Source organism: Dermacentor andersoni, chromosome 10 (assembly GCF_023375885.2).
Source record: "Dermacentor andersoni chromosome 10, qqDerAnde1_hic_scaffold, whole genome shotgun sequence".
NCBI lineage: Eukaryota > Metazoa > Arthropoda > Arachnida > Ixodida > Ixodidae > Dermacentor > Dermacentor andersoni.
Window position 1 is genome coordinate 131,396,822 of NC_092823.1, and position 17,701 is coordinate 131,414,522.

The 17,701-nt window shown below is 50.7% G+C and overlaps 1 protein-coding gene across 1 annotated transcript in view; it reads right to left on the minus strand.

Annotated features, from left to right (window-relative positions):
* Window positions 1-17,701, minus strand: part of LOC126545078 (uncharacterized) — a 98,977-nt gene that overhangs the window by 58,816 nt on the left and 22,460 nt on the right. Inside the window, exon 2 of the mRNA XM_050192769.3 lies at window positions 11,249-11,430. Within this exon, the coding sequence (XP_050048726.1) occupies window positions 11,249-11,430 (182 nt within the window). The remainder of the gene's footprint in view (window positions 1-11,248; window positions 11,431-17,701) is intronic.

A 17,701-nucleotide genomic window follows, 5' to 3' on the forward strand; every position in this document is an offset into this window, starting at 1 on the left:
TTTTCTCTCTCTTTTTTTTTTGAGTTTTCTTTTTTCCCCTCAGCGCGGCAGGTAATGACTAAGTGCGTAATTCGTCGTTCGACCCGCTGAAACAACTGCGACTGGGGCAATCCTGCCAACGTATTCATGCTAAATAGTGGCGCGCATGCAAGCTCGATCACATGCACGTACACGCGCACGCAATGCACGAGGGGGCACATTTTCCCGTCATGACTTTATTACAGCCATGGATAGTACAGCACGTCCGTAGCCCCCGACAGAGGACATTTATCTCTCTCTCTCTCTCTCTCTCTCTCTCTCTCTCTCTCTCTCTCTCTCTCTCTCTCTCTCTCTCTCTCTCTCTCTCTCTCTCTCTCTCTCTCGCTCTCTCTCTCTGCAGTGTTTTCTTTATTTTCTATATTTACATTCTGTGCGCGTGCCATTTCACGAGTGACGTGAACTGAGAACTGCGAGCCCTGAACCACGCAGCAACAGGGCGTCATGTACACGTGGAAGCCAATCCTGTGACCTCTCAAGAGAGGGGGAGAGAGAAAAAGACAGCAGATAGATAAATACCCGCCATCGTGTGGCGAAGCGACCTTTCGCTTTCACGTATACGACACACAGGGCGCACGGTGGCGAGCGCAATCATGGACGGCGATTCTCCGCGTCTTCATGGAGGCTGGGGGGGAGAGGGGTCAGAATGTAACACCTTTCGCGTTAACTCGTCGCGATTATGCGTCGCCGGCCGTTTTGACTCCCGCTCTGTGTAATCCTCGTAATCGATTCCGAGCCACGATGATTGGGCCGTAATTGGGCGCGCGCGCGCGCTCCTAACACACATTCATTCTCCGCGCGAAGTACAGATGTATGCCGCTCGGAAGGATAAATCCCGGCGGCTCAATTTCGCCCATCGTCGCGGGCACGATCTCTCCTCTGCGCGAGCGATTACAACCGTCTCAAAGCGCTACAGCTTGCATCACGAAGGAAGGCGAGACCGGAAAGGTTGTTATTCGCTCGTACCGCGAGGCGTGGAAGCCTGCGCGTTGGTTGCGATGCCGGTGTTACACAGAGATGAGCCGCTCAGAGTCTCCGGATATTTTGTTTCGGAGACCGCGTAACGAGTCCGTAACCAGCAGGGCCTACGACGACGCCGAAAGCCGCGTTCGTAATTTTGTATGCACACGGCAACCAGGTGTTGTAAACGTTCGTAATCGCGTTATACTGCGTCCGCGACCAGTTACGCGCACGAGCCCAGTGGTTAGCGCTCCAATCCACACACAGGTGATAACTGCCCAAAGGCTTACTCGTATAGTCCACACGTTGCATGCGTGCGGCGTAACGGCGAGCTGTGTGCGCGTAATTGCATCGATGTATCAGTGGCTTGTTAGTTACACGCGAGCCTGCAGCAGTTACAGCGCTGAATTAATGTACTAGATAGAAGCGGACGCACCTGCCTCCCCGGCAAATTTATTAGCGCTGCCCTGTGAGAGACTGCCGCGTCGAACGCCCCGGACGGGCTGTTATTACTTTGCATAGCGCTGTTCGCGGCGCCGCAATTACGGTTAATTTTGAAACAAAGCGAAAGCTTTTCGACGTTTCCGAGTCGCTGCACGTACGCGAGTGATACGAGACGCCCGTTGCGCGGATGACAACAGCTTCCGCGGTGTTAAGCAACCGCATCTAGCTTTCAGCACGGCGATGCCGACAGCGATTTGCGTACATCGTCGTGGTTAACACATTGATCTGCTCGCGCGCACCGATTTCAAGCGCGGATGGCTCCTTTCTTTTGTTTTTTTCTTTTCCACAACAGATTAAAGATCAGCGGTGTCAACCCCATTTCAAAAAAGTCATGTCTCTCGACACACGCTTCTGTTGATATCTCTGACGTCATGGGGATCTGGTACGAGAGCATCAAGGTACAGTGCCACCTCCCTCGTCGTTTCTACGTCATTATTGCATAACCAAGCCTCCCCTATAGTGGACATTACTGAAGTGATTCTTAGTGTAGAACTATAATTTATAGATATAGTTTTCCTAACCAACTTTCCAGCATCCATTCAATCACAGTGCGTGCACTTGATGCCATGACCGATGCGAGCATGGGTAGCTTCTTTGCAACGACGCACAGCTACACGGCTGGTCGTCGTCTATAGCAAAATAATCTCATCTTCCCGATTACTGCTGCGTCCAGTTGACGGAAATATGGCGTCGCATTATATCGAGCAGTAAAGCACAAGCACTGCGGCCAGTCGTCAGTAAACCGCGGGGACATGGCTGGCCGCTAACGAGCTAGCCGCCAGGAAGAATTCCTCTCGAGCTAGGCAAAATAAAGATGAAATAAAAAACGAAAACACTAAACATGTACATGATCAAAATGGCGCAGTGTGAGCTCCTCCCTTCCTCAGAAAGAAACCACGCGAAGAGGCATGGCAGGCCACTGCCTCCTTGCTCAAGGCAAGCCGAGCCGACAAAAGACAGAGAGAAAAAGAAAAAGGAAAAATGCATAAAACAGACGGACAACGCAGCGAGAACAGACGATCCAAGACAAGGCAAAGAAGGACGGCAGCAGACGACCAGGAAAAGGCGACGAGAAGAGCAAAAGAAAAAAAGAACAAGAAGAAAGGGTGGCTTCGCGAAGTGTACGCGGTGCCCCGTAGCGGATGAAAAATGGGAGTCGAACCTCCTTCCTGAAGAGGCAGCGCGGCGGCGGGGCAGATCAGATTACGTTTCGCGGGTCCGGCGCGTGTTGTGGTGGCTGGCCACGGCGCGGCGAGCCGCGCCGAGGCCGATTCTTCTTCCTATGCCCGACCGCGCGCGCCGGTGCCAGTCCCCTCGTGGCCCACACCGAGCAAAAGCCAGAGGGGGCATTCATTCATTAACCGCGCTGCGAAGCCCCCTTGCAGACCGCTGGAACCGGCCCTCCGCAACCTTTCCCTAGACTCACCCTTCCCCCCCCCCCCTTCCTCCGCGTCCCTCCACCTGTGTACAGCGATCTTTTCTCATCTCCGGGAGATCGAAGTGGACCTAGCCGAAAGCGATCGCCGTATAAATCGTCGTTTCTTTGGCGCCTTCGGGAGAAAGGTGCTATCGCATGTCCGATGCTCACCGAGCCGTGCTCGAACAGGGTATGCTCGTTCCCAGAGTGCGCCCGAATGTTAGACCCCCTTCGCGTGCATTGAGGAGCTTGCATTAAATGAGACGTAGCTTTCTCCAGTGTTGCTTGTTTTCGAATATATTGTTGCGTAACACGCAATTGTTCTTTTTGAAGTAACTGTTATGTAATATTTCTGCAGTGATTGCACTACCGCAGCTGTATCTACTTTGAAAATGATTTATGCATACTACACTGACTACACAAGCGTTTAGATTTAATTTACTATACTGCTTATATTCACTGCTAGCTACAGTTATTGCTTCGTTTAAATGACCAATTCGAGGTGCGGAAAACATTGTATGCACCCAAAAATGTAAAAATATGTATGTCATTTTTCCCTTCTGAGGGGAAGCTAGTAAAGTAACTTAGGGTTTTCTTCCCCATCGTTGTCTGGATGGAAAATAAAGTCATAATAAGTTTTTCCTCACTCTCTATAATGATAGACGGGCTCATGTGTAACTAGAGACCAACCATGCAGAACGTTGGAGCTGAAAAAACCCTTTTCCCTTTTGATACAACGACTTCGACGGCATGACGAAGGTAAAGAAGCAATTGACTGCCTAAGACACGCTGCGTCGCATGTCACTCATGTTCGTATATATGTTCAAATCCAAATACGATGACTCCTTTGATTGACGAAGCTATCCTTCCGTTTTGGGAAGGACATCCGAGTGGAAAGCTGTCCTACATTACAACCGTCGATAGACCCGGGCTTGGCAACGTTTGATCTTTTCGGTTCTTCAGCATAAGAAAAAAAAAAGCAGACGTGATCTATTTTATCGTCGCTTGCAATCCTAATTGTGTTTAGTTTTCATCACCGGACGGCATCTCGCTAACTCGGAAGGAGCGTATGCTTTCGGCGAATCTCGGGGCACAAACGAACGCGGCAACCGCAAGACGACGCCCCAGGCGAACGTCGGACGAGGAAGGCGAACTGCGCCGCGCTGCGGCTATGCACGGGGCGAACGAGATTAATGGCTCGCGCGCTGATGAAGTGGGCGAGTTCGCAGCTGCCGAAAACACGGCGACGTTCGTACGGCCATGGGATTATGGGCGGCGAGTATGTACACATGCTTGCACCCAAATCTGATTAACACATTCATCAGGGGAGACGCGAAACGGCCGCCTCCGGCTGCTTTCAGTTTTGCGTTCGGTTTGCATAACGCGCCCAATATTGCATTTCAGTTTCGCTTTAGTCAGACATGCGTACGCAACATGCCCGCCAGTTGTGACAAGAGGAGAAAAGCGTTGCATGCAATCTGACAAAGGTCAACATACTGGGTGTAGTTCAGAGCGGTCAATATCCTCGGTACGGTTTACAGTGGGCAGTGGCGGCCGCTAAACGCGAACAACCAAATCGAACGGAACATCGCGAGTACGCGAGACAGTGCGTATTAGAGTGATCTATATGGCCACGTTATGCGTATGTGCGAACACTTTCACTTTCATGCGCTTGAGGTAAAGAAGGAAAAAGCTTGAGATTATATGGGCGGAGTAGGAAGGTAAGGGCTCCCGAGAAAGCTAACGTCGTCACGTTTCTTTGCTGCTTTTTCTCGCCATCGATCTCACTTTTCACTGCTCGCCTGATTTTGCAGCGTGCTCCAGCATGGCGTCCCCAATACGGCCTGTCCGTCAGCGAGCTTTGACGATCGAGAACCCTTGCAGACCCAACACGTCTGTCGGGTTGCCGGCCGGAGAAGGGAGGCCGTGCTTGCGAGGGAGTCTCGCAGGAGCCGTCGGAGCCACAGGCGCCGTATGTAGGCCACGTCTTCTGGTCCCTGCCGCCGCACGGAGCATGCAGCTAGTCTCACGCGAATGCCTCGGGCGACGGATGATAGCACGTGGAGCCGGCTTGCAAGACATCGAGCCAGCCGGAAACCTTCCGGCTCCGCGTGCGTCGGAACACTGCAGAAGGCCGTGGGCCCTCTTTCGGTGGCGGAAAGCGGCAAGCTGTGGATGGACAGTGCGTCTGGACGTCGCCGTCTATACACGCAGTGATTCTATGGTGCTCAAGAACATTCAGTTTTCGAAGAGAAAGCTTTAAGGCAATGGACAGCTGTTTAACGAAATGTTAAGAAATTGTAAGACAGCAGTATATGATTGCGACAGCAAACGCGGATTTATGATATTCTGTTGTTGAGATATTCAGAAACAGTGTATGGCAGCTGCGTAGAGAATATACCAGGTGGTAGACTATAGAGTATAGATGTGTAAGTGCCTAAAGAAGAAAAACACAATCGAGAGTGGCAGAGAAATGGGCGGTATGATTACAAAGGAAAAAGCACTTTGCAGACATAAGGCGCAGTCTGTTAGTGCAGCGGAGGCTCAATTGCAGATCGCTGTGCTATCGTCCTGCAGTGGACAAAAATGGAATGATAACGACAGCGATTCATTGGAAGAATTCGGAAGCGCGACAGTTTACAAACTTTCCGACGTACATAGCGAAGAAGCCTCAACTGGCCAGTCGACATGAATATTACCCTTGCAAGCGTCGAGCTATGCCATTGTTTGTGTGGCATCTATTCTGTTATTTAGCGCAGACTGCAACTTGAGAAAAGACGGACAGAAGACGAGAGAAGTTCCTGTGTTTGCCTCGTCTTCTGCTCGTCGTTTTCTCTGGTTTCTGGGCTGAACACTAGAATAGATCCCCTCTGATTACTCTTGTGCGCCTATACAGGCGTCGTCTCACGAAGCTCCGTGTTCCTTCGCAGAGTGGCCGACTAAACAGGAGAGACGCAAGAGACTGTGGAATTGACTGCGCCGTTTAGTATATATATAAGCAAAGACAGACACCGGAAAATCAAACCTGACCTCGTGGAGCTCACACGACACTTCGCTAAATAGTATGATTATTCCAGCTGAGTGCTATATATAGAAGCTTTGGCGAGTTACTCGATGCGGAGAGGCGATTTCCTCAGGGAGGGGACTAGCCATGTTAGAACAAAACTTGCCACTTACAGGGGTCCCCAGGCAATGAATGTCCGCGATATGCAGCAGCCAGTTCAGTATACGACGTCCTCTGGCAACCAGCCTTGTTATTCCGGACGTTCTTGGAGGAAAATTTAGCGCGTAAGTGTATTGCGAATTCCGGCGGCCCTATAGTAGCAGGACTACAGCAGAAGGTGCATGTCCAGCAAAAGACGCATGTCAGCCAAAATTCGCAGGCGCGACCGAAGGCACGTGTATACATATGAAGACCTATGGGATGCAGAACACACTTGCAAGGACACGTGCGCAGCAGAAGCCCCGTGTAAATCTGAAGACACGTGTACAACAGCAGGGGACACATGCATGTGTAGCAAAAGACCCATGTACGTACATCAGAAAACCAGAGTACACCTAACACAACGCAGCGTCCGATACGATGTGCGACGCGTCTAAAAGGCGTCCGAGAGCCTGCCAGTAACGCGGACGTTGCTTGTTGGTGTACCATGCAACAATCCTTACGCCCGAACGTGCGCCGAATCGACCTATGAGCCTGCTTCAGAGCCGACCGTCTACATTGACGACCACGTCCAGACACACTGAGTTCCGCAGTATGCGGCTTCAAGTCCAACCTCAACCCCTCTGGCAGCGCGCCCTCATATCGGGACTCGCTGGAATAAAGAACGCAAAAAGAAAAAAAAAATCCTGGCCGCGCATACGTATGTGTATACGGATGTCCGCGGCCGCATACACCGCAGGGCCGGCCTGCGGCAGCCTTCAGCCGTCCGTGGCACGCACGCCGGCATCTCGCCGCGGCCACGCACGCACAGCGCGCGGCGGTGTTGGCCCTCGGCGGTGTTGGCCGAAGCGTGATCGGCTGGCGCGCCGCGCCGTCCGTCGAAGGCGGTTCGCGCCGTTGCATGCGCACGCGTCCGTCCGTGAATTCTCCTGTCTCGGAACCAGCGACCGACGTCAGGGGCGTGTTTGGAAGCTCTCCAGGCAGCCCGGCCGAGGGCCCGGCGCTTCGGCCGCTCTCTGGTTTTTAGCTCGTTTTCTTTCGTGCTTATATTTTGGCGTTTCTTTCTCCCTTTCTTTTTTTCATTCGCCGCGTTCTTGATCCGCCGACGAGCCTTGCGCTTGCACTCCTGTTGTCTGCAGGCGGATACGCAAGAACTGCAACGTCAAGAGGGCCGCCGATCGGACCGTGCAACCTGCCAATGGACAGGACGAAATAAAGAAAGCGAGAGAGGAAAAGCAAAAGAACGAACGTGACGAGAGGAAAGCCAAGAAGATGGACAACCAAAACAGACTCCTCCGCTTGGAGACCTGTAGAGCGGAACGGCGCCGCTGCCGCCGCAAGAGGGCGTCGCATTAGAGATGTCGGGACTAGATGCTGGCTCACTTGGCCGAACCAGCCACGCCAAGGGATGCAGGATATATTTGTTTGTTTTTATATCTTCTTATTGGGATATAGTAATTATGTGGACACTCCAGGCGCATTTCTGCCGTCGGCGTCGCCGTAACGTTCCGCATAAAGTCCAAAGGCGACAACACCGTCGCCGCGCGCACTGCGCTGTGTGTGCGAGGGAAAGCTTGCGAGGGGGAACGCGACGATCGCGGTTCAATCTCGCCCGCTCCAAAGGGAGGAAAGCATGGAGGAAAGCGAGGAGAAAGCGCGCCGTCTTCCGTCGCGCGCACGGCAAGGCACCCAATGCTGCGAGGCACCGGGTAGGAGGGGAGGGAGGGGGACGGAGTTCTACTACGGTTGCAACTGCGCATGTGGCTGCTGCGCGTGGTCGCGCGGCCGTATCTTGAAAGCGATCTGCGTTGGTCGTTGAGCCTAAGTGCGCCGACGGCTCATAGCTTTGTGCATGCTGTGTGTGCTCTGCACTTCGTTTGCGTTGAAGCGATAGACAGCACGAAGGTCTCTTCGTTCGCTGCTGCGGTAGCGCTTCCTAACGCCAGCGTTTTGAGAGCGAATGTCTGCGGTCATCGAGTGTGATATGTTCATATTTGCTGTGCGTGCTGACACCATGCTTGTTAGGTTAGTTAGCAGGCGGATGTTTACAATTTGACACGGCCGATAAATATACTGTCTTTACTTTGTATGGATGTCTGCTAATTTGCTATCGCAATCGATGCTTCGCCTTCTGGGCGAAACTCGGGACTTTTTCTCTGAATACGATATGATGAAATACGCGGATTAGCCTGTTATTTAGTTTCAGCGATGCAAACTGACTCATACCGAAACTATGCGTCCCTGTAATAGAAGCTCCGTGAGGTTGATACACATACTCTTGCGCTGGGTCACGCCAGCAACTTTGCCACTGGTGTTTTTAGACTCTCGCACATTGAAATGAAGGCGTTGTTGGCAAAGTAGTAGCATCCTTCACTACCCATATATTTCCTGCAATCTCGAAATTAAAAGCGCCATTAAATCTAGGGTGTGACGAAACTCGTCTGGTCGTTGGTTACTACGACACATTTGAGTAATATCTAACACCGACGACAGAAATAATAGTTCAATAGAAAGCAAGAAAACGTTCCAGCTCCCGTAGCGGAGCGTTATTGTTCACAAATAGACTGTGAACATGGCTCTTAAGAGCCTCCTGCATGAAAGCCAGAACTTGTCTTGTTCCTTTTAAGCTTTTATTTCTGTGGTCGGCGTCCATTACTGTTCAATTGTGTCGAAAGTACCAATGCGCTCCGCTGCCTTTTGTCAGAAGGAAATAGTCTAGCGGAACAGGAAATGGGCCTGTTTAGTATTTACTAAGCGTGATTTACTGAAGCGCAACAGAACAATTCGTACACTACGTCCACTGTCATAAGGGTCCAAGGAGACGTCAGAATTATGTAAAACGACGCCGGAGCTAAAGACTGCAGACTAAATGACCTCGCAGTGTCGTTCACGCCGCGAGCATACGTAATCGCCGCATGCTCTCCCCAGCTCGGTGGTAGCCACAGGGCCCTTCCGGCCCTGCCCGACGCACAGCGCTTCTGTAACCTAAAGGCGCGTCACCCAGAAAACCCAGCAGGGCCACTTGGCGAAGTCTAATTCTGGCCGCCAAAACAGAACGCCCTCTTTTATCGCAGCGTTATCGGCGTCAACATCGCGGCACAAAAAAAAAAAAAAAACGAAGATTGTCTCCCGGGACACGCAGGCTCCGCAGCACCGAGGTACGTAATGCCGGGAGTCAAAAAAGAAGGCAACGGAAACAAAAAACGAAACAAATACGAAACGGAACAAAAGATCCCCGACGCGGCCACCGGCCGATGGAGCAAGGTACGGGCGAGCGACAAAACACACGGCCGGTACCACATTAAGCGGGAAGTCTTTTCCGCTCTGGTTGCAGAAAAAACGCCGCCGAAGGCGTCGGAGCACGGAACGGGCTGTCGACGGACGACGCCGCAACCGACGACTATACGAGAGAAAGAGAGAGAGAGCCCAGCGGGCACGGCGGCAAAGGAGGCGCACTACCCAGAAACAAGGCCCATTACTCAGTCACGGAAAAAGAAAAAAGAACTCGCCGACGGCACTTCTATATGCCTACACCACCACCCTCACCTAAGTCTTCTGGCTACCTCGCGCCACCGCCACGCTTTACCTAAACCGTGCAAGCGTACCTACGTGGCTCTCCCTAGCTCTCTCTCTCTCTCTCCTCTTTCTAACAATCGCCCAAAACGCGCCGAAAAGAGAGAAACGTCGACGGGTCCGAGACAAAGCGGGCGCAGCGAAACCATTCGCTTTCATCGTTGCTGCAGCCAGAAAACTCGGAAGGGAAGGCTCATCTTTCTCTCAGCCTCCAACTGTCCTAAGGTGGCACGGGCACGCGCGCGGCCGGGGCAGTCAAGTATCATCGCCATCGTCATCACCATCATCATTACCCGCGTCGTGAGCGCAGTGCCGAGACGACGACGGGGCGCCGAAGGAGGTCCCCCGCTAAACCCACTTTTTGTGGGGCCGTATTTATACACCGCTGCAGCAGGGAGCGGAGGCGCGGTGCGGGTTCAAAGGGTTCGGCAGCCAAGTTTACAACCTCCGGATCGTTTTTCTTTTTTCCCTTTTTCTTTCGTTTTCCTTCCTTTCTCCTTTTTTTCGGTTTACGTTTCTGCGTACTTGTGCCCGCTTCAAGGCCACCATAGACGCCGACAGCTCCGCCAGCAAATCGGAAAGATTTGTGCAGCTCTGTACTTACAGTGCCACATTATTTCTTGCCGTTTTAGTCTTTCGTGTCTTATGTACTGCTCCTTTTTTTATCTAAACGAATATTTCGGATACGTCGGAATCTTCCTATATGCCGGATAGCTGCCTTCCTTCTCGTCACCTCCACTTACTCCACGAGACAGTACGGGTGCCCAATCTTGTCTAATAAGGAAATGCTGGTTCGAAAGCCGCAAACTTGGCTTCTTTTAACGTACACGATACCCGACGTAAGTAGTAACGGCATCGTGTAATAAAAACGAAAAGGAGTCTACAAATGAACCGTCAGGAGAGCTTCACGCTGTACAGTACTAGTAGATGCCGAAACGCCCTTAAAGGTGACTATGGACCACAGTCTTACAGCCCTTCCGTATGGCTATATACATGGCCTACAGAGAGCGCACCCAGCCAGAGCATGTAATCTCCGTAGACTTTACATAGATTTATGACTTTGCAGTTTGCCGTAGACAATCTATAGATAACGAGCAGACTAAAGAATAGCTATCCAACGACTTCTAGTGCTGGTGGCGGGGAGTACTCGCGTGACGTAACATACGCCATTTTGTTTCCTGTTCATAGCTTCCATTGTGGTTCTGGATATAAGCGGATCGAGATAAAGTGCAGTTTTGCTCCGTGCTGGCTGTACAACGATATGGCAGTATTCATGACGCCACTACATACTCCTATGGACCATCTACAGACCGGAAACCAACTACAAAAAGTGCATGCAGGCAGCCTTGTCTAATAGGTGTGTATATATATATATATATATATATATATATATATATATATATATAGCAGTCTACATCGGAAGTCTTGCAGATTATCTAAAACCAATCAATTACACCGTATGAGGCAGGGACTGCCACTGCAGAACCTTCTTCGCAGCCCTCCTTCGTCGGTACGCCGAGAGCCCTGTTTAGGGCTACAGCTCGCGAGCGCCCGCGTGCCAAAGTATAGTAGAGGAAATATCGGCGCAGACTGACCTGCGTCTGCGTGAGTCCCAGGGAGGCGGCGAGCTCGGCGCGCTCGGGCAGGGCGAGGTACTGGGTCCGCTGGAACCTCCTGTTGAGCTGCTGAAGCTGGAGGCTAGAGTAGATGGTGCGGGGCTTGCGCATCTTCTTTCCCTTGCCGTTCACCCTCAGCGTATCTTCCAGCTGGGACTTGTCTGCGCAGACCACACAACAATCGCCCCGTCTCAGAAACGCGCATACCGCATGCTGTCGCCGTTGTGTTAACACATACGCAGAGACGCGAGTGTTTATACCTTGAAATCGCTAAAGAAAAAGAAAACATTCTGTGTTTAGCGCTGCTCTGTTGTTGCACGGATTTTGCAGCGAGATCGAATTTCATGGTCCGAACCATTCTGCATATAAGAAGTGCCTGTTACTTGCCTTGTTAGCCAAGAAAAAAAAAGAATTCGAATTTTCCTTCTCGTGCGCCTCTTGCAGTGAGTGATGCTTAGTACGGTAAAAAGAAGGTATTCGTGATTGGTTGCCTATGATCGCTCGGGGGTTCATTCGAGAGGCGCGGGCGAAGGCAAATTCGCAGTTCTTTTCTTGACAAACCAGTGTTACTGGATGTCAATTGTCAATGCAGTAATGAACGTCTTCTTAAACACACACAATCGTGTCAAGGGAAAACAGGGGGAAGGCGGCGGATGGAAATTCAAGAGGATGAGCAAAACGAAACTTTCAAAGCTACGTAGTCGCCTTGAAAGAGACAAGCCCACTTGTCGAAACGTTGGCTCCCGCTTTCACCTTGTTCTCGTTTTGCACAACCGTGTCGTGTGTTTTACTGAATGATTCAAACTACAACATGTGACCATAGCGCAAAATGTGGCCAAGAAGAGAGCAAAGGTAAGCGCAAAAAAATTTATGTAAATTTAATGGGGAAAATGGACGTCCCTTTACTGATACAGATCACTTAAAACCTGAAGAGTCTAAGCAAACGTGACAACTCGCGTAGTTTTTATCCTTTATTGTATCTGCAATCGTTGTTCCGGGGGCTTTCTTTCACTTCCAAAGCAGCATGTTAGCGTATACTTCTAAACAATCTGCGCGGTTGTAAACAAACAAGCATAGAGCAGGCAAGGCGACTATGATATCACTTATCTCTGTGATCTTTCCATGTCACCGTCGCCAGTTCAGAGCAGCAAACCAGATTTTCTGTTCCGGTTAACTTCTGTGATTTTCCCCCACCCTCTCTCCTTCTACACTATTCACCGCATTCAAAAATGCATGCTACAGTAAAAATCAAGCTTCTTATCAGTCTCTATAAAATGCATCGATTAAGGAGTGTCAAGATCCCATTGACTCTCCGAATAAGCGTTGGTAATGAGTGTAACGGCATGGGATATATGTACAAAATTCGTCCAGAAGTCAGTCGTTTTAGCTTTGCTCGCTTGTTTGAACAGCTGTATTTCAAAACATCGTGAATAGTAACGAGAAAAAGAAGATATAAAAAATACAGATTTTCCCAGTCATCAATCACGCAAATGTAGCCGAAGAAAACATACACCGGCATTATAGGTATACGAAAGGCGCCGGCATGAGTGCTCTGGTCATGTCGTTCAGGTATTGCAAACATCTATGTAGGGGTGTGCATCGCGCGTCATTTATAACCACGACGCTGCCTGGGGGTACGCGTGCGCAGGAAGGGTGCTTGCACTTGCTGAGCACCCCACGCGCTAGCGGCGTGGAAAAAACACGGCGGCGTCTGAAGTTGTTTTCGTAAGAGAAAGGGAAGAAAAGAACCTAGTTCACAAAAACACGGAGGCCGAACGCAACACTTATGGCGTAAGCCGTGTCAAGCTAGATTACTACCGTCGATAAGATTGCCGCGGCCAGATTTCTTTGAGAAAACACATAAAACAAAACGTCACTGAGTCACTGCTGGAGCACGAATAATTTGAAGCTATAGTCATTCATACTATATAGTAACGGCGATCATTCGGACTATATGTAGTAACGGCGAGCGAGCGAGCGAGTGAGTGAGTGAGTGAGTGAGTGAGTGAGTGAGTGAGTGAGTGAGCGAGTGAGTGAGTGAGTGAGTGAGTGAGTGAGTGAGTGAGTGAGTGAGTGAGTGAGTGAGTGAGTGAGTGAGTGAGTGAGTGAGTGAGCGAGCGAGTGAGTGAGTGAGATTATATAGGATATTTTGGCATAACACTCTTCGTTATTCCGCTTCCATCTACAACTCTTCTTCGTTATCTCCGTAACGACGAAAAGTTGAATGGCTGGTGAAACGCTGACAAGGGCTGAAATGAATTCCTTAAGCAGTGTGTAAAGTATTTCTATGGGAAACGCATTGAGTTTTCGTCTGCCAGAAAGAACTCGACGAGTTCAAAGGCGGCAGTGTCCGCTACTGCAAGCGAGAGTCTTTACCAACAACTAACTTCGTCCTAAAATCGCTGTCGACATCAAACGCTACTCTCTGTCCCGCAGATGCGTGACCACCTTGACCGGACTTTCAGTTTGAGCTGGTGCAACCCCGCCCCGCGGAGCTGCGACCTTGGTCCACGCTCAAGGGCAAAGGTGACGGACAGACGCGGCCACGCCTTGGTCAAACATTTCGTCAAAGAAGAGAGCGAGACTTCCGCGGCAAATTGGGAATCGATGCCTTCGCAACGTTGCATTATGCACGCGTGCAATACGCGGACGCCATGCGCAGTTTGTTCCACAGCGCTAGCTCGGTAATATGTATTGCGCAGCGAGGTCATGCACTATACCTTGGAAAAGCGAAGCTTGACAAATTCTCGCGGACATAACCATCGCGGCTGGTATGATTGCTGCTTTGCCGAACAGCTCATCCTCAGAAACTAATAATAATAATAATAATAATAATAATAATAATAATAATAATAATAATAATAATAATCCACGATGGTGGGATTGAACAGCCCAGTGCTCTAACCGAAACCGCACGTCTACGATTCTCCCTGACAACGTCAAGTATATCTTTTCGAGACAATTGGCGTCGCGTGTCATGCCTGTGTGCGAGAAAACCACTTAATGAAGGCTTCGCTTTACATAGATTGCAACGTGCGCGTTGGACCTGCGTATTTTTTTTCTTTGTTTATCTTTGTTCTTTGTTACAACAGAGCTTTCAAATATCGTTTAATCAGTATGATAAACTGATTCGCTGCTTTGCTTTAGTGCCTCGTTAATGAATGCTTGGAAACCTTGCCGGACGCGTCTTCGCATGCATATACACGTTTCTCGTATATGTGTAGGGTCTGCGAACACCTCCTGGTCCGCGAACAAAGCCGCTCTGCATGCAGCTGCCGCCTGTCAGAAGGCGCTGCACTACAGCAGCGCCCTTTCTTTCTTTTTTTTCTCTCTTCTCTCGTTCTCCTTCCGTCACCGAGGCTGTCTCCTCGGTGTCCGTGCGGACCTGGAGCGTCCACGCACGAATGCATCCGAGAACACGCGACGACGACGACGACCACGCAAGGCGACGCCGCCAGCGAAGCCGGCGGCCATCGTCGGGAGTGACCAGCCGGAAGGGGCGAGCTAGACGCCGAGGCGAAGTCATAACGCCGAGAGAGAGAGAGAGAGAGAATGGAAGGGAAAGGAGCGTGGCGGAGCCCAGAAGAAGATAAATGTTACGCGCACGCGGCTGTGTAGCAGGCGTTGCAACGGCGGCGGTAGCCATGCGGCGGAGAGACCCGAGACCTCCGAAACAGGAAACACGTTCAAGGACTTCTCTCGGAGAGGCTTTTCACTCTCGGCCAACTTCGTTCCCGGTCCGGCGGGCGGACAGCCCCGGGACCGCCGGACAGCGCGTGCCCGCGGCACGATGCATGTGGCGGCAGCGTCCGAACGGCATGCATGTATATATAGTACGAACCGGCACCTGCGAGGCGCCGCTCGGAGGCATGGTTGTGTGCGCAGAGGCGCCTAACTGCGGTCATCTGCAACGGCTCGATTTTGGCGAGTTTACCGTCCGATGAACCTGTTGCGACTGGGAAACGTTTCAATGTTGAGGATAGTACGTCTTGCGCTGCAGAAACTCGCATGTCTTATACGCGACAGTGAACTTCTAGACACGTGGTAAGCGATTCGGAATAGCGCGTGAGACGCACAGGCGGAGCAGTAGCCGGCCCAGACTGCCAGGCTAACTAACCCTGCCCGTGGTGAACATCTTAACTAACCAACTAGCCAGCTATTGTTAGTTAACGGACAGGAGCAGAAATTAAAAAAATACATCATACGCACACGCAAGACGGCGAGCAGAACCACTCACTAGCCGGTGTTTATTGTCAGGGAGACACAGGAGTGCTATCAGGCAGAAATCAGCGTACGAAATATATATATGCAAAAAAAAAAGAGTGAAAGCAGAGCCTACACATATAGATCGCGTTCAGTTATAAGGAAAAGGAGATCTCGGTTTACATATGATGTGAACCTATCGTGAAGTTTTGCTGATGCAGTTGGAAAAAAGCGCCGTGCGTTTTGATTCTTTGCATTTTTTTTTCTTCGACAGCCAAATTGAATCGTGACCATGCCGAGTGTGAGATACTCCTTCATTTACGAAGTTCCCCGTCATTTCCGCAACTTTGGCTCCTCGATTGAGTGACGAGGCTTGACTCCCCCCCCCCCCCCCCCCCAAGACAGCAACACGTAAGCTGCGAGAAGCGCCTGTATAGTGAAGGGCTCCGCATTGAAATATACAGACTGGCGTTTTCTTAACGTGAACCCTCCCAAAAAAGTACAAGTAGACGAACGTTTTTCTCATATATATCACATGTGCACCGCCGTCGGAAAGCAGACGAGCCTCGATAGGGAAGCGAACCGGCAACCTCGCGCTCGCACCTGAACGGAGTGGTAGCCGCTGAGTCACATGCGCCGGGTAACTTTCCTTCCTTCAATATTTCTCCAAGGTCGTTTGACACATCATATTCCTTTTACTTCTTTGTTTGTTTTGTTTTTTTTTTTCATTCCAGTAACACTGCCTGTCTCAACCTTCACCCGGGTTTAGGCACTGTTTTTTTTTCCTCGACTAAGCAACGTCGTCCGCCGCGTATGCCGCGAAGCGCGCTTCAAGCGAGACAAGTGCCCGGCCGTCTCCTAAGACAATGGTGACGTCCTCGTCAAGAAAAAGATGATGCCATAAAGAGAAGGAGACGGAACGAACGAAGAGCAAAAAAAAAAAGACAAAGTAAAAAGACAGTCCAGAGCGGCTCTCGCTACGGCAGGCTGTATAGCAAGGCAGGCGGGCAAGCCAGGCCGAGCCTTTCTTTGCCAGCAGGACGGCCGGCACCACCGCTTCGGCAGCGTGGCCCCCATACAGCGGGCGCACACACACACTACCTTCGAGACTTTCTCTCCCCCCCCCCCTTTCCCGCTCGCAGCGCCAGCGAAAGAAGCCCCGCGGGCATCGCCAGCGTACGCGTCATGCGAGGAGGGCCCGTCCTTGTCGTCCCGCTCGCTTGAAACCTTTCTCTCGCGGCTCCCGACGCAAACGCTGTAGTGAACCGCCACCCACGACAACGTATGCCAGACATGATGGCCGCCTTATAATTTTTAAACAAAACATCAGTCCAATTCCAAAAAAAAATTCAAAATTATTCAATTTTTTTCTTTAATTATTACGCAAGATCTAGACTTTGGAATATCAGAGAGGGTTTAGTTCAATAAAATGTCTCTCTTTCCAATCAGGTGCCTGGAGTTAAGCTGTATTAGCGAGTCTACGATAGCGATACCGTAAGATTAAGCTTGCTTGGTATAAGCCATGACAGATGCCAGAACGAAGGACGCCTTGGCGAAGCAGCCCTCAAGCGTGTACGAATTACTGACAAATCATCCCATCGTCAAAATAACATCGGAAAGCACCATCTCAGTATTATATATATATATATATATATATATATATATATATATATATATATATATATATATATATATATATATATATATAATCAGTTTTCTATACCAAGCGCGGTGTAGTCACCTGTTCTGAAATGAAAAGGAAAGCACACGCGCTAAAAGTATATTACATTCCTTACAGCCGTGTGGATGTATATCCACGTACGTGGTAAAGCGAGATTTCTCGCACTGACGAAGACCGTCGGTATTCTACTGTTACACACGGTGGAGCTCTGCTCGCGAAATGGCTGTCCCTCCTGGACAAGCGTCGAGGCGCACTTTGTTTGCTTCGACGACAGTCGCGTAATCACTCGACGACATCCGCTCCTCTGCGACAGCGAAGAATACGCGTAAGAAAAAGAAAAGGTAAAGGAAGCAAATATCGGCGAGCGTCGGTCGCGGCGGCAGTGCTAATAACAGGCGAAGGCCGGCGAGGCGCATAGCCAGGCCTCGCCACTCAATCACGTAACGCGTCCCGACCGCACTTTACTCGCCGCCCAATCGGGGCTGATGCGCACGCGCAGATGAGACAGAGAAAGCGGAGGAGAGGAACAGCGCCGCAGGCTGTGGGGG